The sequence below is a fragment of the Anabas testudineus genome, chromosome 7 (assembly GCF_900324465.2).
Source record: "Anabas testudineus chromosome 7, fAnaTes1.2, whole genome shotgun sequence".
Taxonomy (NCBI): Eukaryota; Metazoa; Chordata; class Actinopteri; order Anabantiformes; family Anabantidae; genus Anabas; species Anabas testudineus.
Window position 1 is genome coordinate 15,975,190 of NC_046616.1, and position 25,493 is coordinate 16,000,682.

Genomic DNA, 25,493 nt, shown 5'->3' on the forward strand with positions numbered 1-25,493 from the left:
GGAGCCAGTGGACAGAGACAACATACACACACCAAGCAGATAGATACAGTACTATCAACAGCCACCTCTGGTTAGGGCATAGCAGTCCTTGGTTGATGACAAGTCAATAATACTATTATATACTACCTTCGCTGTTTAAACTTTCAGTGCTTCCATTGTGGGTCCCTGGAGGTGACAGTAGCTATAGGAAACTGTTGATGTGGTGAAAGAGTGACGAAATGAAGTAAGAGGACCAAAGCTCCTGGGTGCAGGTGTGAATGTGAGAACTGTTCTACCCCGTGTCTTTTCTCTGGATCTGCATCACATAATATGCAAGATTTTTCTGATAAGCCTCAAATTTCAGTGTAGCAATAAATGCTATTAATTAATTTAAAAAAATGAGCAAGAATACATAAAAATTTTGTTTAATTTTATATACAAGTAGCTTGAAATATGTGTCCACTCCATGTTACTGCAGATAGCTTTTGTCTCCTTTAGTGAGCTGGAACTCCTTCCTATTAGTACAAACATATGGCCGTCATACCCCTAGGGGACCATGAGAAGGTGCAGAGAGCTCCCATTGGAGATGTTCATAATAACATGGTACATGAGAAGGGTTAAGGTAAAAATGATATGAACAATTGTTTTTTAATGTTTAGACTGAGATCCTACAAGATGTCAACCGTAATCCACTGAATAACAACAAACCAGTTTTAAATCAATAATAGGAAATCAACAAACGTGGATATCTTTTTCCAGGCACAGTCAATTTAAACTGCTGAACTACTCGACCCGACAACATTACTGTGGGAAGCACATATTTAAATCATTAGATCTTAACAGTGTGGTTTTACTTCAATGATATGTGCTGGTTTGTCATTTCTCTACATCCTTATCTGTGTATCCCATGGCAACAAAGCCACAGTGCAGCCTCTGATTGGTCCCTGAGGGGTCTGAAAAAAAAAACTAGGTTGTTCCATTGCTCTTGCCTGGCTCAGAGTCTGATCCTCTTTAAACCGTGGAGTGTTCTATTGCTTTTGCCTGCTGAGGAGTCTACTCATAAGGGATGATAGGATGCTGCTCTGACTCTGGCTGGCCTGTCTTCTCAGTGTCCTGTAAACATAATTTCATCTGATCTGACACTCGCAGTCATTAACATTCATTACTGCCACTGTGCTCTGAGCAGGGGATAAAAGAGACGGAGATGATGGCTAGATGGAATAGAAAGAAAGGAGGAGAAGAGTTGAGAAGACAAATAGACACATAAAAGAAGGAGTGGGTAATGAAGAGGGATCCAAGAGGACACAAAAAGCCGAGAGCAGGAATGAAGCTGAAAAGTGAAAAAAACTATGGCTGTTCTGTTTTCTGTTTCAACCCACACCTCTAATGTACATTTCTCAAGTTATGTGACTTCTTACCTTTGGCAGCCAACACAGACGAGGACAATCAGGATGGTGACCACAAAAGCAGAGGCTGCAGCAATGGCTCCCAGGAGAAGCAAGTTTTGGTAGGGAGGGCCCTCCCTATTATTAGTTTCACTCTCCATGACACACACTCCCTCTCCCTCACTCACTTGCACTCAAGCTGAAACTCTGCCACGCAGACAGTCTGCTGAGGAAAACCTGCAGCGATAAGGAGAGAAAAATAAAAAAAATACAACATATGAGTGACATGAGAGGTAAGAACGGACTGAGGAGATGCTGCAGAGAGTGAGGTGTGTGTGTGTGTGTGTGTGTGTGTGTGTGTATGTGTGGGTTTGCCTCTGGCTTTTTGTCACTGTCTCTTTTTGACATATCAGTTTCTATTTTTGACTCGCTAGAAGGATAATGCACAGAAAATAGAACGCCTTACAAGGCAACCAGTATGAGCGTGCCAAAAAAGGTTTCATCACACCCTTTCTTGTTGTGGTTAAAAAAAGATCAAATGATAATGTAACATTCATTTGACTAGCCAGGAAAAACCAACTGAGCTCCCCAGAGTAGTATCTCACTGACGGACGGACCAGATCAACGGCTGCTACGCTTCTGCTTCCTGACACAGAACTTTCCTTTTTCACCCGTCAACAGTGGCTCAGACACACCAAAGAGTTTCACTTGGTTAAACAGTATTAAATACTGAACGATCATTTATTAATCTCTAACACTTCTACCTTTATGACACACAAGTGCAAACAAACCACCACAACCACCCACTCTACATACACATCTAACTATCTCTGATGAGGTTTGTATGCTATTTGACTACATGGGACAGATGTGTTCACTACTTTGCAGATAGATTTATGTTAAAGTATGCTTGTCAGCCTATCACCTGAGGTATTTTCATCATATTTTGTTTGTTGCATCTCTAACAGCTTCTTACAACATACAATCCTCAGAAATAAAGCAAATAGAGCCCAAAATGTTGACTTATTTCTTTAAACTAACCAAGCACTAATAAAGCATTGCTTCTTACAGGCTAAACCCTGTAAAAGGAACAATTAGTCATAAATGAGGAATTTTGCTGTTAATAATGTTGCAGATTATTGCAGAGTGCAACACAAATACTGTATGACTAATACACAATCAGCTTTTTATGTAAGTCCTGAAACTAGATAAAGGGAAACGAAATCTTAAATATTAGCTTTGGCAAAAGTTTAAAGGAGAAATATCTGGGTCTTCGCTATGAAAGGCAACACGGGTTTGAAAAAGTGTGTCATGGCTTAAACAAAGGAGATTTCTGAAAAGCTTAGAAGAAGAGTTGTGGCTGATCACCAGGCTGGATCAGGGTTTGGATTCCACCAGTTGACCGTCAAGCAGGTCACACCAAGAGCAACACGTAGTCTCCGATGCCACAGTAACTTTTAGGGAACTAAAGGCCTCTCTTGCAGTGGCTAATATAATAAAATTATTTTATTATACTTTGAAAGAATTCTTCTGAATATATTTTGTTTTCTAATAATATGTACCTCTATTAATAGTAGTAGTGATAAAAAATAAAATTATAATAAAAATAGTGTTAGTTACCATGTAACTACCATGTAGTTAGTTACAAAATGCAGCTGCACTTAAAAAACTTGGTAATGTGTACACCAGTTGCTAGGAAACATCTGCATCACTGCCCTATGAAAAGCAATGGTAAACAAAAACTTAAAAAAAAAGTTTTAAACCAAACAATAAACTCAACTTATCTATAAATCCTTTGTTGCTTTATTACACACTGCCCGTCCAAAAAATGAACCATCTGGATTTAACTAAGCAAATAGGTAAGAGCCTCCCACTGGATAATTACTACATGGATGATTATGTTTCAGCTGCCAACAGGTTATTTAACCCTAACTGATACAGTCAGTAGCTGCTCATTTCTTAAACCACTATGTCAAAAGACACATCCTGCGGTCGTGGAAAAGATGTTAATCTGTTTAAGAAGGGTCAAATTATTGTCATGCATCAAGCAAAGAAAACATCTAAAGAGACTGCTGAGACCAGAGAGAATCTTTGGGATGTGCTGGAGAAGACTTTGTGCAGCGCTCAGACTCTCTCATCATCAATACAAGATCTTGCCGAAACATTTTTAAGGACGAGAATAAATGTTGTGACATCGCAGAAGCTTATCGCGAATGAGTGCCGTAATCAAAGCTAAAGGTGGACCTGAAACCTGAGCTTCAGATTTTAGCAATATGCATGCAGTTTAAAATGAATTATTGGATTATGTTAGCTGAGGTTTCCCAGCCAGACAGACCATAAAACAGCATTTTGAGTATTTTGGTCGCAGTCTATTAACCCTGATGATGGTATTTTATTGAACTGAATTGAATCAATCACGAAGCTTTGTTTGCTGGTTTAGTTACACCTGGCACACCTCTACGCCTATGTGGTACAGCGCATAGTTATACATAGACTAGTTTGAATGTACAAAGAGCTGTATAGCCTTCAAAATGTTAATCTGAATTTAAAATTTAAATTGAGCAGAGAGTGTGCTCGTCTTCGCGTTCACAGTATGTTTGGAATTACTGTTTTATCAGCACAACACATTTGGAATTTAAAGCAGTTGTCAATACCTGCCCTTACTGCTGGGCACATTTTCTAGAGGCAGAACAATACAGACACGCATAAGCTACATATGCTGTGCATTCCTTTTCCTGCAGAGACAATGGCAACAATGTGGTAAAGTATTAGATTAGAGAAAAAGCTGAACATCAGGGATCCAAATGACAAAGCAAGCAGTGAGTAGAAGGAGGTCATGGCAAGCTCCTGTATATATATATATATATATATATATGTGTGTGTGTGTGTTTGTGAGCGCAATTCTGGAATATACCACCACAGGATCTGGCTCTAGCTTTCTGTTTCTTGGAGATAAAACTGCTTCTTGTTTTTTTTTTTTTTTTTTTTTTTTCCAATGTCCTCTTTTCTTGGTCCCTCTCCCTCTCTCTTACTCCAGATCTGGTCTCCTCCTCCTCTTCTCTCTCTCTCTCTGTCTGTCTGTCTGCCTGACCCTGCAGATATGTGAGGCGAAGCACAGCAAATGAATTAGCACAGCAGAGGCCTCAGATAGCCCTTTATGGAATAGACAGACAGACGAGCAGGCAGACAGAGTACAACGCTGTGTAGGGAGGAAAAACAGGGGAAGGGGAAGACGAAGGTGTTGAGACACGGGGGTAAATGAGTGGGATCAAAGGACAGGCAGTTGGGAGAGAAGATGCAAGAAAACAGGGGGAGACAGAAAAAGAGGGAAACACAGTGTTTGAGGGTAGGGTGTCATAAGAAATGGAGGAGGGAGGAGAGAAAAGAGTGATGAGACTAGGAAGATGAAGACAGTGAGAGAAATTGCGGGGAAGCCTGGGAGAATGTGCGATGAGCGCAGGGAGGGGAGGGAGGGGTGGCACAGAGAGGGAGAAAAAAGGAGGAGGAGGCAATGAGAAGGAGGTCATCAGCGGTCTGTTTCTGCCTGCATTTTGTCAGCCCCCACCTCCTGAAATATTCAGACAAGAAACACATACAAAGGGCGCGTTTCTGAACCGCCAGCGAACACAAAGCAAGATGGGAGCACATGTCTAACAGCATCCTCAACAGCATGTGAAGCTCACAAGTGGTGAACGAGACTCGGGAGGAGGAGAGGCACGACGTTGTGCACGACGCCCCTGCAGCACACGCAACAACAGCGCACAATTAGGGCGCAACAATGTTTATTCTAACATCTGTCTTCATTTCAGAGCATTATGAGTGAAGTGATGACACTGGCAATAACAGTAAATAGAGAATGATGACAACAGTGGCGATAGACCCACTGCTGCCTGCTGCTGGTGATGATTTTAATAAAGATACCAGTGATGTTGATGGTGGTGAAGGTGCAGCTACTGATACTGATTGTAATAATGGTGATAATGGGGTTAAACAGCAGTGTGGAGAGACACGTTGAAGGGCGGATGCAGGCAGCAGAGCTGGCAGAGCAGCGAGCAGGATGCAGCGGTGCAGTGCAACCACAGGGTGGAAGGTTTCCTCTGTGTGCCTCTGAGATCACACAGACGCACACCGCACACAACTAACATGCACACATACAGCAGCATAAAATGCCATACGTGTCAAGTTAAAAATCTAACAACAATCTTTTTATTGCGCAACCAACCCCTTAAATGAATGAAATATCAAACCGACATACTGTTTAACCCTCACGTGTACCACTGGGGGTCCAACAGACTTTGCAACCTCTTAATTTTGGAATGTTTGCTCAACAAAAGCTAATTATAGTGTCTACTCCCAGTTATGCTTAAAATAGACTATTTTCAAAGATCAGCTGTTTTTTTGAGGGAATTAAAACAGATCTTGAGATAATCAGAGCTGTTGCAGCTCAAAGGACACCAATTCATTTTCACCTTTTTGTATCTAGTATAGTTTCTTTAATGTAGCCTATATATATTTATTCACAGTGCTGTCCAACCTCCTCACCTGTAGGTTAAATAAAAAAAAAGGTGGCTAAGTAATTATGTTTTTCTTCTTCAAATAACGTGCATATGGCAGTCTTTTAGTGTCTCATCTGCTTAATTAGATTTTTAAATGAGTAATTAATTACCAAGAAACTGGTTCATAAACAATGCTTTTGACTGCGAAAATATCCTACTGGGGTATCTTGGATTGCAGTAATGCTTAAAAAGTGGGTCAATTTTTAAGGTTTAAAAATAAGTATAACCTGATTTCAATTACGTTTCAGGGATGAAATTTAGATTTACAGTTCACACACACAACACAACAAGTAGATTGTAAATGTTTTCAGTCGACAGGAGAAGTTGGCTCAGCTTCCTTTGATGGGGTAGCTTTTACTGAAAGAGCAGAAGAAAAGGAAGCATTGAGTTCAGTACCTACCATAGCTAAATACTGTATAAAGCTTGAACTGTGCAGCGCACAGGGAGACTGTGTGTACAGTGGCAAGAACCTTTTGAAATGTTATGGTTTTCTGCATTAATTTGTCATAAAATGTGATCTGATCTTCATCTTAGTCAAGCGTATTAACAAATATGATGTGCCTAAAATAATAACACAAACCCTTGGAATTAGCAACTGCTTTTCTCCTGCTTTATGTAAATCATCAATTCTTGATCACAGATCCTCTGAAAGCTCCTTTTGGTGAGGCATGGCTCACATAAGCGGATTCTTCTTGTGCGGAGCAAACTCAAAAAGTTTGAGTGTTTTTTGTTTTGAATTAGCTCTAGCTCACACCTACCAACTAATTTTCTTTTGAAGTCATTATTCAAAGGGTTCACACACATTTTTCACTCGCACTGTGAGGTTTTAATGGTTGTTCTTAATAAAGACATTAAAATCAGAATTTCACGTTTTATGACAAATTAATGCAGAAAATGTGGTCTAATGTAGTCTACAGAGGTGAACCTCAGCATTTCTTTGGTTGATTCTATCATTTAAAATGTGACGACTTTCTTATTCACAAATAGAGATTTGAATTATTCAGCATTTCTCAACCAATACTCTGTCAACTAGTATTATACACAGATAACAGTTCCCGAGTATTCATTTACACTCACTAGTATAGTACATCTTCACTTCAGAAATTCAACTCATGCCCTTCTCCAGATTAGCGAAACACTCCAATAAGGTTGAATTCCTCAGTGAGCTAAGCTCTGCTACAGTTTTTTCCTATAATGACCACTTAGTGGTGCTGAGAAGGGAAAAGGGAACATGCATACTAGCTTCATTCATGGCTGGTTCAGAAGCTTGTTGTTCTGTCCTGACAATATACAAAATAGTTTTGTTCATGTGAGAAAAACAGGAACACATAGAGAATCACCCTGCCAGAACTTCATTTCTTCCCAAAGTTGTACTGCAGAGGCTGCATAATAAACAGAAACCTTGTAGAGTTTATCTTTATTACTGATGTCTCTCATGAATAAACTTCCATAAATATCCTTAGAAATAGAAAATAAAAAGTCTTGGAAGAAATCGTCATTGTTTAAAGTTGTCTTCTGTATCTATGAAATCCAGTGATAATTATGCTTCCATGGTGACATTGCAAACTGAAAATGCTCGTAGCTAACTGTGCCTACTATTATGTAGCTCCATAACAACAATGATACTAAATATTTACATTCCCTCAATCCCTCCAACACTTGAGCATGATTATGTTGATAGGTAACTGTACGTGCCAAAATACATTTGACATTAATCCAATACAATTAAGGTCATTTGAGACTTTTGAATTCTAAATATTTTAATCCATTTTGAAAACAATGCCAAGTTATTTCCTTACTCAAGCTTAGATTCATCTCCTTTGCATTATTGATTATATGATTTGGATGAACTGGTATTAAGTTATTATGTGTTGTTAGTATATGGTTGGTCAATGCATTAGACCTCAGACTAAACCTTAGCCTGTCCTTTCAAAATGCTGTATAATAATATTCATCATGTGTGTCCAAGAAACAAGTCTAGTATTTTTTCCAGCTCTACATTTGAGAACATTTTTAAGATGCTCCTTAATGACAGTAAATATCAAGTGTAACTGTTTATTCTTTCTACATACAGTACATGACCTATATGATCTGGTGCTCGTCCTTAGAACAGCTCACTCCTTCTATTGCTCTCTGGCCTTTGTGTGTCTCCGGCCGAGGCTGACTGTACTTCCCACATAAGGACTCCCCCAAAAAGCCTCTTTTCCCACTCAACACTGGATTAACAAGGCCAGCACCCATGCAATTTTCCTAATTGTAGCCTGAGATTCACAAGGCCGATATGTCCCTGTGTAGCGCAGCTTTCACTCTGTGTCATCACATTAGGACAAATCCAACTAAGTGATTATTATCAAGAGCAACAATGGAGTAAACCCCAGAGATGTGAAAATTGCTGTATATGTGTGTATGAGGAAGTGTAAAGCACTGCTCTCGCTCAATATAAGAATGAAATTACTTTAACAAAGTTTAAACAACAAAGACATAAAGTTACAGGCTAACAATCCTTATCAGACACTATGAAATATTTTCAATTAGATCATCTCTTCAGCACCAAACTGTAACTTATATCAACTGATCAAGCAAACTGTCCTCTATATGCTTCACATCTGCGATGGCCAGAAGAAAAATGGTGAATATGGAAGGGAGTAGGGGAGTGTAGAGGACATCATGTCTTCCAAACATTGTGAGACAAGTTCATCAGAGGCCCGGACTACAGCACATTACAGCTCAGAGGAGATGAGAAATCACATCATGTCCATGGCAATCTCCAGCCCCGCGGGACACCGCTGTACTGTGCATGACAACACGAAGTGATGGGGAGACAGAGAAGAAAAAAGGGAGAGAGAGGGAGGCAGAGAGACAGTGGGAAGCACTGGTGGGAGGGGAGGTTACAGCTTAACCCTGTGACATTTTTGCCATCAGCTGCAATTCCTATCTCTAAGCCTCACACACACCCTGTGAGGACTAAGACCAAATACCGGCACTTGGAAATTCACTTTGCAATTTTGTACCTATCCCAGAGTGACCTGTTACAAGCAGTCATGTAACACATTAAGTGATCATAACCTGCTGAGCTGTTTGTCCTGGACTTACAACCTAAACTCATAAGCAAGAACAAATCTTATTTGAAGTCTGCTCACAGCTTCTATAATCATCCTCTTAATGAGAGGATTCAAGCGAGAGTAGTAAGTGTAAAGTATTGGGTTAAACAAGAGTGTTAAAAAAATAGATTTACATAAAACCTCTTTTTGCTGATAGATTAACGGTTAAGGGCATTGATGTTCTGTGTTTTATTTTTAACAAATCCCATAAATAGTCCTCATTGTCTGATCCAAAACCTGTTATAAATAGTCCATAAATTTACTCCTGTATGAGTATAAATTGCTAGAGAAATTGGCAGAGCCGTGTTAGGAAATAACTTATCATTATAATTATTAAACTACTGCAAATTCAATCTATTTTGTGATCAAGAAAGGATTTGCAGTGCTGGCATGATGCTACTAAATATTAATCTTTTTGCTTTTTTTCTTTACATAATGTGCTGCAGATGTCAGTTTCAAATAAGAACTTTGTGTCCTTATTTTTTTTTCTTTTATCAACCTCATTAAAGTATGATAGAAATAAATAATGAATGTTACAGTTGTTACGGCTGCACTTTGATCAGTGATCGTGATCCTCTATAATGTGATTAAAATATCCATTTTGTTCGTCTGTCATGACTACAGGTAGTGAAAAAAAATTATAATCTTGCAGGGACTTTGTACAACATTTTAAATACACTGCCTGCCAAAAAAAAAAAAAAAAAAATCACATTCTAATATTTTGTTGGACCACCTTTAGCTTTGATTACAGCACGCAGTCTATGTGGCATCGTTTCGTTTTGACTTCTGCGATGTCACAAAATTTATTCCAGAGTTGCATTCATTTATCGCCAAGATCTTGTATTGATGATGGGGGAGTTGTACCACTCCACAAAGTCTTCTCCAGCACATCCTAAAGACTCTCAATGGGGTTAAGATCTGGACTCTGTGGTGCCGAATCCATGTGTGAAAATTATGTGTTTCGCTTCCTGAACCACTTGATGGAATAACCTGGTCATTCAGTATATTCAGCTGACCACATTCTTTGGGCACATTACATTACTGAACCTAGAACTGACCAACTGCAGCAACCCCAGATCATAGCACTGCCCCCACAGACTTTTACAGTAGGCACTAGGCATGATGGGTGCATCACTTCCTAGTTACTCTGATGTGCCCATCACACTGGAACAGGGTAAATCTGGAGTCCTCAGACCACATGACCTTTTACTATTGGACAGTTCTTAACCTAGTTTTAGTAGTTTAACAATCTCCTTAGATGGTTTCTTTGCTTGATGCCTGACAATAATTTGACCCTTCTGAAACAGATTAATATATTTTCCACGACAGGATGTGTCTTCTTACATAGTTGAAATGAGAATTTACTGACTATATCAGTTAGGGTTAAATAACTTGTTGGCAACTGAAACATAATCATCCATTCAGTAATTATCCAATAGGAGGCTCTTACCTATTTGCTTACTTACATCCAGGTGGTGACTATTTTTTGGACGGGTAGTGTACATAAACATTTGTAAAATCCACTCTCTTCTATTCTCAGAAGAGGACAGTTGGAAGCTCCACTCCGGTTGCTGTTGGGTATAAAGAACTGTTTGTTTTATCTGTTCCACACCCAATCGTGTGCCTATGATGTGCTCAAATGGCAACCCTTGTGTAGTTTTATTTTTAGAGTAACACAGGATTTTGACATTTTACTTGTTTGCCTCATCCTGTGTCGCATGGCGAAATATTTCCACCATCAAACAACAAAGAAAATCCCAAAGGTTGCTCAGAACATTTCTTTGTTTCTCTAAGTTTCGGGTTGGATATGTGTGTGTGTGTGTGTGTGTGTGTGTTTTACCACTGAGTGCAAAATGTGCAAATAGCATCTAAAACAAATGGGGGCTGAATGATAAAGTGTGATAAAGAAAACTCTGTTAGTGTGCATACCCTGAAATCCAAAGCTGAATTAGAGCATTTATTCATGTGTGTATATAAATTTAAAAAAAAAACCTGAGGGCACGTGTGAATAAAGCAGCTGCACGGGTCAAGCTAATAAAAATAGGAGAAATACTCTGGATACAAATTGTTCTATCTCTGCTTTCTGAGTGTACAGAGGACAGTTCCAGAGAGAGACTTCATGCAAATACAGCAGAGTGCTGATCCCACAGACTCAGGCAAGGCAAGACCCCATTTTCCTCTCACTTGACTCAACTTAATTAACCAGAATGAGTCAGAAGCAACATTCAGGATTTAAGATTTATCCTTGTGGGATTGGGGATCTCTCTCTCTCTCTCTCTCTCTCTCTCTCTCTCTCCCGCTCTCTCTATCTCTCTGTATATGGTTGACTTCAATGCTAACTTCCTGCTCATTACTTTAATGATGGTGCTACTGTGAGCTTAGGCTCAGGAGTGTAGTTTGCTTTTTAGCACCGCAATTCGGGAAAGGCAAGAAATGTACACACACACAACTCATGCATGCAGCGACAAAAAAAAAAATCAAATGAAATCAGCATCCTACACATGCATTATGGATGTGTTGTTTATAAAAAAGCTAGAAGCCTTATCAAAAAACTTCCTATATATCAGTTTTCAAGCATGTTACCCATAGCGATTTGTGACCATGCATGCACACATTTACTGCCATTAAAAGAGTTACTGACAGCGGGAGAAGTAAATGGGAAGCTGGGTAAAGATGTTTTTTGCACATGTTTTTTCTCATCTGAAGTATCAGCCCAACTCCCTGCATAACTGTAATACAGAGAAAGAGTCTGACAGACAGATATATCCAACCCCAGCTCTCAGCTTTTTCTTTAGATGCATTATTCATCTGTGTGCCAATTTGGAGGAACCCTCCCTATCCCCCAGCTAGCACCAAAAAGAGGAGAAGCAAGAGAGAGAGACAGGCAGACTAGAGAGAAAGAAGTCGCAGCAAGAACGTCAGAACAAGAAAAAACACAGAAAAAGAGAAAGGAGAGAGAGAACAAAAGAATGAGAGAGACAGATGCAGAAAAGCAGGAGCAGGAATGGCTATACCCTCCGCTGCAATGTAGTGAAACATCCAAACAGGATTTCAAATGATCCTGGGAGACTTCTCCCTACATGTTTTGATATTCCCAGCTCTGGGTCTGACTTGTCTGTGCAGAACAGATTAATGATGATTTCCACACTAAAGGCTCTTAACCCTGTCAAAAACACAGAGGGAGCAAAGACCACAGGCCCGAAGCTCACTTTATTTAGCCTGAAAGCGAAATGTGTGCTGTTGCTAAATCTCAGTGGCAATGTGAATGCCAGAGCAAACACTCACTGTCAAACACAGGCGAGCACTTTTCTAACTGCATGGTGATGCTGGGAACTACCATTTTGATTCACTGCACACTCATTTGTTACTGGCTCGAGTACCTTCATAATGTCAGGATCATCTCAGCATCCCATCCAGTCAACCACATCCACGTTGGCAACTGGTGAAGCTGTCCATGATGGGACAGCCTGTCCCAGATTTAACCCCACGCATTCAGCCTCTGTCTCGTCCAGGTTTGTTACCTGGCTGCATGTACAGAGCAGATCTGTGGAACGTCACAACCCAGCACACAATAAAGTGGTCACTCGTAGCAGCACCTCTTCACCACGATGGATATGTGCGTGTGTCTGAGGGGGAGGGGGAGGGGGGTGGCTAAATGTGTGGGCTGGATCAGTAGGATTGCTGTTTAATCTGCTGCTGTCGCCCCATAACGGAGCTCTGAGCTTTTAGACTAAACAGCTGGTTGCATCTGTTCAACAGAGGACCATACAGGCTACCTTTAGCTGTGGACACCCACTAACCTCACCATCAACCTTGCCATGCTCCAGTACTGTACCGTATTGTGTGACACAGTTCATTACTTCATGCAGCCTTGCTTCTATGTGATAATTTCTACTGTAGTGTTATGAAATAGCATAAATGAATACTGCTGCTGTGAAGGGCGTTGGCTCACGCTCCTCTGCTGAAGTATCTGTCAAACGATGGAGCTGCTCTGAGGATTCGCCTGTCAGATTTGGCCTTATTTGTCAGCTTGCTGCGATTCTGCTCCCTCAGCGTTGTCATGTCACCATTCAGATTGCCTCAGAAGGCTCCAGGGAGTTGCCCACATGGAGAGTATATGCAAGACCTCATTACTGATTTACATCCGGTTAGTCCTCACAGAGACAGACGAAATGTTTAAGATCTACAAGTAACACTAGTTATGAGAATTTCAACAACTACAATAATGTTCAGTGGTGCTGTCATTACTAACAAACTGGGTTGTAAAATAAGTCTCAGTCTTTATGAGGCATTGTCAATTTATTTTAATATAATTCACATAAAATGCTAAAATATAAATAATACAAAATAAAAATGTATGAATACTACAAGCACCATTCAATAATACCATACAGCAAATTATGTGCACAAAATTAAATTAATCCCATTATTACGATGTCTAAAAGTACAATATAAGTCTCCCAAAAGTAGAATTTATTACAGGGCTACTATGCTGTGTTGCATTAGAATTTACGTCATGAACAAAGATCGACCCTGCTTCATGGTGTGTGTTTTGTGATCAAAAAACGATACATTTCTCTTGCACATGGACTCAAAAGCAGAGTTACATGCTCTCTCGAAACATCTTTGTCATCCCACAGAGATCGTTATCACTCAACTCAAGGCTGCCAAGATTTGTGAATTTAATAAACAAAATGTAAGATTTTTCCTTTTCCAAGGGCTTTCTCACAATAAGCTGCAAGTACTCAGTTTGTACTAAAGTGCAACATCTGATGATTTCAGCATTACACCTGTTTGAAATGTTCAGAAAACACAAATCAAGACAACACACACACCCACAAACACACACACCCACACACGTGTAGACCCACACGGCAGTGCTAGTTCCTTCAGGTCTCCAGTGGCGAGTGATGTTTTCACACTTGTGTGGGGAGATTGCTATTTCTGCACGGAGCCAGATAACTCAATTATTCATTGTGGATGCTGGTGCACTCACTTTACCTCTTTAAGGAAGGGGGCGGGTGTGTTTTCTGTGTGTGCGTGTCTTTGTGAGCACCTGAGTGTGCACGCATGTGCGAGCAGACCTCCAACAGAACAGTAGGAGAGGAGAGAGGCAAGAGGTGAAAAGGAAAAGGAGCTGTCATAAACATGGCAATCAAAGCGATATGAAGCGGGAGGTGAGGATCAAAGAGCACGGAGAGAAGAGGGAAGGAATTAGTTTCCTTATCTTCTCTCTGCGCCCAACTGTGCACCTTCCAATCCTCTCTAGCTCAATAAACGGTTACAAAGAAAAAGACTTTTTGAATTACCAGCAAAACTGAAACTCAGCTACTGTGGAATTCAACCTCTCTTAACAGGAGAGCATTTTAAGCAACTTGTACAGTCTTTCTCCTGCTGTCTAAAACCAAAACACATTTTACATTGTAAAGTTAAACTTTCCACACACACTATATATCATATGCTGCCACTCGAAATGGGCCAAACTGAAAATATCAGTATCAGGAGAGAGATCAAGTATGAGGCCAATGAGGTGGTGATTCAAACCTGCAAAATACACATTTGTGTATTGTACGCAGTTGACTGTAAAGGCCATTACACAGTGTGCATGCTGCCATGGGTCCAGAAGCAGCTGCTGTGTGCTGCCCCTAGAGCACATTGATCACCCCTGACACCATATGGGGTACTGGGAAGGCCTAAGCAAACACACTGCACATACATAGCCTTTAAACACACACATTCCTTAAACATATGCACATGTACATGACCAAACCGAGTCTTCACACACAAATTATTTAAATATAACAACAATGCAAACCCAATTACATGCACATGTACTGACACAGGCATACAAATACACATGTGTGTGTTTTATGACAGTCTTTGGCTTAAAACAAGTGAAAATGTGCACATGTAGACACATACAGTACATGTACCCCTTTGCCAGTGGCAGCCTATCTCTACTTGTGCTGCTGCCTTTATTTCCCTGAGGACAACTCCTGAGAGCCAATTGGAGCAGTTACACATGTCGACACTTCCATGCAACCATTTACCACAGCACACCCACCCAGTGGCTCTTTTCATCTGGTTTACAGTTCACACAGACACTGTGTGCATGCAGGCAAGTCACAGAAACACAAGGATACACTCATACAGGCAGACCTAGCTGTCTCCCTTAGACAGATCACACTGTCACACATGCAGTCACACACAAACCTCTTCCACTTTAATCTTTAGGGCAGGCAGAATCTATGATTTATTTTAAATCATTCCCGGGGGGCTTTGCAGGATTGAGCTGGTGCTCAATCTGATCATTTGTTTTCTATGTCAGCAATTCAGGAATCCACCCCTGGGTGTGCAAACATGTTTGGAAGCTAATGAAGGACAGAGGGAGAGGTGGGAAGTAAAGATGTGGGGACAGAGAGGAAGAGACACTGGGAGAATGAACTGAATGACAGTGTGATGACTGTATACTGTAAGTTAGCATACTGCCTGTAGCACACACCCCCATGGTTTTAGGTGAGTCACTCTCTGCACTTGCAAGCTTGCAACCAGTCTTACAACCCTCAGTATGCAACACAGTTTCTGTGTCTATTTGTGTTTGCAAATCTTGAGGAAAGTACAACACGTACCCCTAATGCTGTGTAAAAGCGAAGCTCTGACACAACAAAGCTATAGACAGACACACCCTTCAACCGTCACTCTAGCATCTCCCATTTACGGCCCAGTACTAAGTACCATCCAGATGACTGTGTCTGATTTTCCCTGGATATTCCATTTCCATTTACAAAGGTGGTTAGTGCCCATTGAGCAGTGTTATCGTGGCTGAGCAGACAGAGAGAAGCTGCACCGCTCCTCCCAGCCTCAGACGGAGAAGCCATCGATTTGATTCAGTCTTACAGGCCAGGTCAGCCTCAACAATGGCAGCTTATAGAAAAACCATTACCCCTGGTGAATTCTGAAATGTTAACCTACATGCATGTTTGCCATCACTCCCCCTCTCTCTGACTATCCTACACAGCACCACAGATGGAGAGGAGACAGGAGAGCGAGCTTTGTGGGTTGCTTCTCAATGGAGTGTGCAGGCTCCTCTCTAGGTGAGTCATGCTGCCTTTCATTACACTTCATGTCCAAGGCCACCTACCTTACACCTCCTCTCAAGCAGAGCCACTGCCAACTTACTATGCCTGCTCATCCATTACACTACTCACAGCCTTTGACACAGTAGAAAAGTCACAGATGACTAATATGACCTAGGTAAAACACCTGCTGCTGCAGGGACATTTTTTAAAGTGTATGACTTATATTAATTAGCAGCATATCATTAGTATATGTCATTCAGCAGACTGAATGATGTTAAATGTTAGAGTTTGGATACAGCGTCTCTGTCACCATCACAACCAGTGAAGGAGAAGCCATGTAGACGGGTAGTGTATATTAAATTCAATTACGGCTGACACTAAGTTTTATATGCATAATTAATTCGATGACTGTTTTCTTCAGTTATCTTTTTGTTCTCTTTTTTTTTACCCTTTATAACATCCCAGACTCATCAAATGACTTGTAGGCATTAAACATGTAAAAACACAGGCAGGAGCATTTTGACGCTATCCAGCGTAGTTCACAAGATAACCTAGAACCCAGGGGCTTAAATGATGATTTCTCTTTCTCTTTATTTTTTTATTACTTCAAACATGTATATCTGGAGCTACATTTTAGATGGGTCTTGTTTATCAGTTTGATACTGTTACATAGCTGGTATATTTTTATTTATTGTTAGGATTATGCTTAATATTTACTGTTCCCAGTGGTTGTGTATTTAGACATTTATGCAACTAACTGGGAGATTACATAATGCTCACGATTTGAGTTTTGACCATGGTTTAAACTAAAATAGGCACATTGTTACCCTTTTAATAGTCACTTCTACACTTTTGTTGCATGCTCATTCTGTAACTGTTATTTGTGACATAATCAAGATTATAATCAGGGTGAGGGGTGATTATTCACCTGAAGTACAACGTCTGCTTTTCTGTTTGATAGGATAATCAAAATTTTCTACTGTAGAAATTAAATACTGATTAAAGAGTATTTATCTAAATATTCCCTATATATTTTTGTGTGCACCCACATTGGGTTTCAATATTTATTTATTTAATATTTTTTACTTCAGTACGTTAACTTTTCCTGCTTTGATTATTTCTCCTTAGACCTTAGATCACTTTTTATTAAACATCTAGGGGCAGAGGATATGATCTGTGGTAAATATAGTGTAGTATATTTTGCAAGATTTTAATGAATTGTAATTACTTTTTATACAGATCATTTTGTAGTTCAGACCTGACCCAGAAACCTTATGTATGACTTTTTTTTTTAAAAGTTAGTTATTTACTTAGCTGTGCTAAGCATATTGTTATTTTAGTGATGAGAGTTTTCTCAGACATTTCAATGAATGCAACAAGTAAAACAAAGGGCACAATTACATCACATTAGTATTTTGAAGGCATTGTACTGCACAGTATGAAAGAGGCAGATGGTATCAGTTATTTCACTTGATGTTTGACCTGTTTGACCTCATGTTTGATCCCAGTAAGATGTATGTGTGTGACTGTGAGAATCAGGTTAATATAGTGCAGAGGTTCTGCTAATTGTTTGTGCTCGATTTGGTAATTGGGTTAGCAAAGATTCCATGACAGCTACCATGCTGACTGACTCAGCTTGCTATCGATCAGATGGGTGAATGAAGAGGACAAACCCAGCAGGTGCTTTCATTAAACAAGTGCAAACACAATGAACTGCACAGACACACATGTCAGATTACACTGGAACACCTCATTCTGACACATCCGGGGCGGGATGGCTGTAAATAAATCCTATCAAATAAAAAATGCTCAAAGTAAAGGTGGGTATTTACAAATGTCATCCTTAATAGCTGAATAAATATGGTTTGTGTGTGTGTGTGTGTGTGTGTGTGTGTGTGTGTGTGTGTGTGTGTGTGTGTGTGTGTGTGTGTTTGCATGAACAAGAGAGAAGGAGTGTGTGAGAGAGAAAAAGACAGAGACCACCTGGGACCTCAGCTCTCTTTCATGTGGAGGTGAATACATAAATAATAAAATTACTGTATCATCAAAAAGCCCAAAATAATCCCAGCCCTTCTCACCAATATCCACACAAAGTTACATACGCTCAACATTTTTCAAAGTTATGTTGGTTGAACAGCATTCAAATCGAATAATCTAAAAATGGGGACAAAAAGATCTTTTTTGCATCAAGTATACAAGAGTGACCTAAAATGGTCTACAGAGACAACGCTCTTCCTGACTATAAATGTCATTTTATAACACAAAAAGTATAAAAAAAAATAATTGTCAGTGTGTAGTTGTGCAGTTTCAGTCTTTGATGCGCTGCATGCCTCTGTAGTTCTCCATTATCTGATAGAAGGCAGGTGCAATCTGCAAGGTGTCGGGGGAGCGAAGTACTAAATAAAGATATTTGCAAGGTTTTCAGGCACCATGAAATCTCAACCCCAGTTGTGTCACTTCGCTTCCTCACTTAACACAATGTGCTGCTTCCTAAAATAGCTCAGTGTTTCTCTGAAGCCAGGTTCTTGACTTAACGCTAAGATAGACAGATATGGTGCGTGCAGCAAAAAAAAAAAAAAAAAAAAGAGTTTGTCAACGCACAAACCACAACATCGATGCTGCAACGAGCACACAAAGCCGCTGCAAGATCTGGAGATCCACTCGCGAGGCGTGCTCCTGCTAGGTAGTGTGTGTATGTGTGAGACACACACGTAGATTGGGTTGCTTCGGTTTCAATTTAGGGCGATCACACACCTGGTTGCGCAAAAACAAAAGTTTATGACCTTTGTTTCACTTTCGACAATCTGAAGAGCCTAAATGACCTGACAGAGAAAATGTTAAGCCGACAATGTTTGACGCTAGTCCTCATGTGAAGATATGTTTCCAAATGTTAAAAGTTGATGACCATAATCTAAATGGATTGGCGCTTGGTTGCTTATGTTTTGATTCTGCTGTGAACTGTTCTTGAAAGCTGAAGGCAGCCTCTGGAGTGGAGTTCAGCTGATGTGATCTCTCTTTCCACAAGCCACTCTTATTAAGCAGCACCACTAAAAGCCCGAGGATTCTCTTACTAAACTAATCAATAAAGGATCTGCCTCGCCATGGTCCCTGGAGGCCTCGACTCCACCCTTCATTCTTCCTCCAGCTTTCACTGTCCCTGTAGTCTCACTCATTCATGGTAGGCATGAGTGTGGAGTGTATGCTACTGTGTGTGTGTGTGTGTGTGTGTGTGTGTGTCCAAATTCACCGCTGCCTCAAACCTCAGGAGGTGAAACGGGTGACAATGGTCCTGTGAGGCAAAGCTGAGGAGCACACCGCCTGTTAATGAATAAATAAGCACACCAGTCAGCATGAACGCTCTGTTGTCCTCTTGCTCTTTGAGTGCAGACGCTGTTCCTCCATCTGCAACACCTGTGTGACTGTCAGAGAAATCAATAAGCAGCTACTGTTGCAAAGGTGAACTCGCTCAGCAGCGCACGCAATGTTTGCGCTGGCTGTCTGTGTCTGGAACAGGAAGAGTGACACAGTTTATATTCACAGAAGTGCAGTAACTGTGTAGCTGTGATGAGCAAAACATACAAATATAAATGCGCAACGTGTGAATTCAAACACAGACATTCCCATACATGCTTGCATAAACACAGACATCATACACAACACTGCATTAAATCCATATAAGATGCCGCTCACCTACTCTGCTCAGTCATTATGCATGAATTACTTCATAATCAGTCTATCACCACACAAGATAAATTCAGTGGCGGCACATTAATTGAGAAGACTACACTGCATTAAAACTTGTTTTAAAATGCTGTAATTTCATTGATTAGTACTATGATACACACTGTGTTGAGTTCTGAAGAAATACACCTGTAGCCATGATGTCACTGAAATGACGCTCAGACTAAATCAGTAGTTATATAACATTCTCCCCTTCTCTAAAGCCGGAGCAGGCGGTGTTTTTATGTTAAAGCATGCCAATCTAGCTGCACAGGGCACAAAATAGCGAAGACAATCCCATCCCCGCTAATGAGACCCAGATGACTTGCTCTGTTTGCGCACATTAAACTGTTGTTGGTATAAACCCTTCTCCACCCACAATAAGTGACAAACTTTAAGAATGAAAAACAAAACTGTCTGCTCTTTTTTTAGATGTGGATACACAGCATGCTGCTGTAACTGTGGCTGTAAGGCTACAGTGGTGCGCTGAACACTGACTGCTGAGTGGAAAAGTCCAACAGCCAGCAGCATGAAGCTGAGGTCATACTGCAGAGTATTCACAGTGCTGCAAAGGGTCACGCTAAGTCAAATCTGATTGACTGAACATACTTAAAATAGTAACTCTGCACTTGCACAAACATCTCCATGTCCTTTTGGAGTTTTACTTTTTTAGACATGAGATCCACACTGAACGGTCGGGCTTTACCCAATGTGTTTTTGTGCTTTTAAACTAGTGAGTGCCGTGTACGCTTGCTGGGAAGTTATGAGGAACGGGGAACAGATGGCCCTGTAACAGATGAAATGCCACACTCACTTGCTTATTTCTAAAGACATTTTTACAAGTCATTACCGGCTAGGCTAATAAATCAAAGAGCAGCGTAATGCTAAATGAGTAAAGGTTTCAAGCTTCACTTGCCACTGCGACGTAGAGATGTTTTCAAACGCTTCAAACCAGTTGCTACGTTGGATGCATTGTGACCTGCGGAAACAAATGCAGTGCACACACTGCAGCTTTCTATTACTGCGGGCTCTCTATAGTGGGTCTGTTGTTCCAAAAAAACTAATGTAGACTAAGACTTCATGTAGATTTCTACTTAATAAAACACCAAGCGCTGTCACGAGCTTCAGCTGAGGATGGATTTGGTTGAAATGGGAGCAGAGGATGGAGCAGATTACATTATGGAAACGCAATAATGGAGCTGCAGTGTTCAAAATAAAGAATATTGTTTCATGATTGTATCACTTTAGACATAATGAGGGCTTACCAGTGTATCTATCAAAGTTACTGGGTTTTGTTTTTGCTGATTTATTTATTGCGATTACTCTTGTATATATGTGTGTACAGGAACATTATGCTATAGTGCTGCTGAGGCATGAATCAATAGTTATGAATTACAGTGCTTCTACTCTGTAGTACTCAATACTCAAAGCAAGGTACTGCAATACTGTTTCTAGCCTGGCATGTATTTATGCACACTGAGACAGCGGATGCTAAACGACCCAGAAACGTGGGTATTAATGAGGAGTATTCTGTATAATATTCTATACGTCTTCTAAATATATGGAGTGATAAATCCCAACCATATTGCATTTTGAGATGCAGTGTGAAAAATAAAAGTCTTACTCATCTTTGTTTCTATGTACGTGTCTAAGGTGAGAGTATCACTAATGTGCTGCACCATCATTTCCTTTATCCCTGGTTGCCATGGTGATGTTTTGTTGTTTAAATTGGGTATTACACGGGCCTTACTGTCAACATTTAGTTCACTCTTGAATTACACATAAATAAATAAGACAACTATGTAAAAGCCTTTTCCTTCTTTGATTTATTCTATTTATGTCTGCCTGACATCCCTTGTTGACTCATTGTCTTCCTTTCTTTCTTTCTTTCTGTGCCCATCTCCTTGTTTCCTTCCTGCAATGCCTCTTATTGCCCTATACACAGCATTAATAATTGAAAGCCTTTTATGCAGACAGTGAGTTTTGGTGCACTGAGCGCTTTGGTCACAGATCCATGGCACTAATGATGGGTGGCAGATCAGTTTGAGGCTCCGCACTCCCAAGTCCAGGTTAGGACACATCTGTCTGGCCCACTGGCCAATCCACGTCGCCCCCGATCCTTAGCACACAGCTAACCCACACGTGCATGTGCACATACGTACACTCTTTGAGGTTTCACAAAGCATTCATTCTGTGACCTGTAAAGCTCACTCACACCTCTCACAAACTAAAAGCAACAACCTGTGACTGACATTTTCAAACTCCTCAGTGCTCCTCAGTGAAGCACTGTGCTCTCTGCTCACTTTCATGAACATTGTAATAACAAACACACCATCATACACCCTCTACACACTATGTACATGGAGGGAATGGTCACTTTTATGAGGAATGATTACACTGTTTACAAGAGAAAATGTGTGATTGTCAGTGAGACCGAACATTTGCTATGTACAATACAGCGTAACATGCATTTATATAATGGTGTGTGTATCACTAACTGTGTGTGTGTGTGTGTTTGAGAATGATAATGAGTGAGAAAGTGTGTGTGTGTGTGTGTGTGTGTGGCGGTGGTACTTAGAAATTAGAAATTAGAAAAGGAAGGCATAGTGATTGAACAGGAAGTTTAAATTCTCAGTTGCTGATTGGCCTATAGCAGATTACACAGTGGGCTCACTAGCAATGTTTAGGCTTCAAGGAGAATTTAAATCAAGCTTCTCTGCATTTAAGAGCAACTTGAAATTCATCTAGATTTGTCAGAACAACAAGGTCACAAGAGCCTTAATTTGTTTGATTTGCTCTCCCTTCTTCACAGAGTTTGATGCTATTTACATTTCAATCAAACCTCTCTGTCATACATAGAGAGGTAAGTAACATACGCTGTATTTTCCCCCAGACACAGTGTACAGTGTGTGTATTCTGTTTTACACAAACTACACATTGTCAGTCACACACTAGTATACTATTATTTTCCATGCCTTGCTTTATTCATACAAATCCACTTTATGCAGCCACTGTTTAGCCACTGTAACAGCTGACCTCCCTGAAAATAACAGAAACTTGAGTTCTTTATATTATTTTTCTCCAGTTTCTCTTTTTTTTTCTTCCTGTTTCTCTATTTTTTACTGGGTCTGTTCACTTCTACTTGCATCTTTCCACTAATTTCTATGCAAAGGCATCACCTCAAGGCTCTGCCCTGATTTCAGTTTGAGCTTGTTTAGCTTGTTTTTTTATAAATTCAACCTCTACAAAGTTTAAAACGCTCTATCTTATCTTTATAAATTTAATTAGGCCTATATGTTTATTACTGATGGTGTTGTTTACAGTAGAATACTGCTTACTATAGATATAATAAGATGTATAGGAAAGTATAGTGATGCTTAAGACCACGCGTAAATATTACTCCTCAGTCAAATGTCTGCACGTGTGTTTGTGAAAGGGATTTTTCATCCACGCATGTGTGTATGTGCGGGAGATGAAAGGGAAGAAGCCGCGGTGCAGGTGTGTACAAGTGAGCCTGAGAGAGTGTGTTTATTTCTATGAGATGAAGTGTGAAGGGATGATGGGATGGAGGGTGGATGAAAGAGGAGGGAGGAGGAAGGAGCGCTCCACTCCTGTCGCCTTGGGTGCATCTCTGCCCTGGGGGCCATCTGACTGTTCTGTCACCATCCACAGAAGGCTGACTCTGCCTTTAAGTGCTCGGCCCTGTGCCTGCAGTTCGACACGCTGGATGTTTAATACATACACAGGGAGAATATTCAGAATGCCTCGAGAGAAATGCAGCACACAGGCTGTAAGAGAGAAGGTTTTTATCAGCTTGTAGAACAACCAAGAATAGAGGCGCTCCTACACAAAGTGTGTGTGGAGAGGTTGTGGACTGAATTTCCCAGGATTTGAACCAGACATAGAGGATCACTGAAGCTGGAAAGCACCTTTTTAACAAAATTGAATTATTGTGAGTAAGGAACCCCACCACACGTGTGGTCGTGTAATGCTTTGACTTATCTGTACCAGGAAATAGCATTGATACACGATGCCGCTGTCAAAAAAACAAAAAAAAACAAAAACCAGTCATGTTAACATGTCAGCTGAAATGTCTCGTCCCAGTTGGCTCCTAAACTCCTGCAATCAATGTGTGTGCAGTGTAATTCAGGGATTCACTCCTCAATAAGGCGAGAGAACGGGCCTCAGGGGTGACCCTCCTGCTTAAGTCAACACAATGAGTGTAATGAGGTGAAATACACACACACACACACACACACACACACACACTGGAGATGGGAACCCTTGCAGCATAGTAAGTGGATTTCATTCATCGACATGCACTGAGACTGCTGTAGAAGTTCCACTCACACCCACACATTCAGCAGCACAGCCAACATTTCACTACGCAGCTTATCACAGGTGAGAAAATCTTTACAGTCGGACTAGTAGAGGAGGCAAAGACGCATGACCACCCAGCAGCCACGCCATTTGAAGGCAGGCAGCCTTCATTCAAGCCAGGTGCTGTTCATTTAGTCAGAACCACCCTCAGCCTCACTGATCAATAGTGAAAATGACTTAAAGTGAAATTGTACTTCACCCGTGCCTCCTCTTGTGCGCCCAACAGCCAACGAGTTCATCAGTTCCGACTTCATAATTAATCAACCCCTCTGTGCAAGCGGGCCTGATGCCTCTCTCTTATCATCACACACTGTAAACCCACGCCCTCCGGGCCGTCAGCGCATTAATGATGAGCCCCTGACAAAAGGCTTTCGTTAATTAGCCACACATGTTCTCTCCAATCAAAACTTTAAAGGGACGGGATCGACTTCAAGCGGACGAGCGTTAAGTTAGGGGGATGTGCGCGGGGGGGGGGGGGGGGGGGAGTGCATCAGTGGAACATGGCAACTTTCACACATCGTCGAGCAACCGGTTCTGCAGCACTTTAGTAAGAAACCTGCGAGTGATCGATCAGACCGCTGGGATCGAGTAGGGCATCGCTCAGATGTGATCGACTGAGGCATCAGCCGAAACTGGCCACATGTCACCAAAGTGGAACCACATTGAAAGAAGCACGCATCGAAATAAATGTACTCACTCGCCCCCCAGGTGCGTTATAGGAGCATCCCGGTCTCTCACGGCCAGCTCTTCGGATGAGTTCTCCTGGGACAGCGCGCCTTGATCCTCACTCTCATTCTTTGCAGCCTCCTCACAGCCTCCCCTGACTCTTCTCCTCTGACATCACATGAGAAAAAAACAGCTGCATGCCAAATAGAAATTCGCCTTTCGGTGCCGTTTCAGGGCCACAGCCGTCCGTCTCTCAGTATGTAGAGCACAAGTGACAGCAGCGGATTCCTATTTGAGGGGATGCTGACGCGCAACCGGAGGGGCTCGCCTCCTGCCTTTTGCATCTGGCTCCATCAGCTCTCTCCGTTAGCAGCACCGTCAAGCAGAGGGGAGAGCCACTGCGGTTTCCGGTGGAGGCTTTCAAAATAAAATAGTCACAACCCAAAAGTAAGGCACTTTAGTAAAGCTCAGGAATAAAACAATAATAACAAAGAGGTCAAATCTGACATAGTCTAAAACAGCAAATGATGAAATTACATGCTTTGAGAAAACGTTATATATAGTGTAGTTTGTATAAGCAATATGTCGTTTTTATTGAAAATACAGATGAAAACAACCATCAATCAA

General features: G+C 41.0%; 1 protein-coding gene across 5 annotated transcripts in view; it reads right to left on the reverse strand.

Annotated features, from left to right (window-relative positions):
• LOC113167561 (transcription factor mef2A) overlaps positions 1–25,208 on the reverse strand; it is a 35,575-nt gene extending 10,367 nt beyond the window's left edge. The window contains exons 1-2 of one of the 5 annotated variants that reach the window (XM_026368289.1): positions 24,898–25,208; positions 1,398–1,601 (exon numbers count right to left, since the gene is read on the reverse strand). In XM_026368289.1, coding sequence (XP_026224074.1) covers positions 1,398–1,525 — 128 coding nt within the window. In that variant the 5' untranslated portion in view covers positions 1,526–1,601; positions 24,898–25,208. Of the gene's footprint in view, positions 1–126; positions 1,364–1,397; positions 1,602–24,399; positions 24,559–24,897 lie in introns of those variants that run through there. The other 4 variants (XM_026368286.1, XM_026368287.1, XM_026368291.1 and 1 more) reach the window with 4 other exon arrangements.
• Positions 25,209–25,493: the final 285 nt, after the last annotated feature.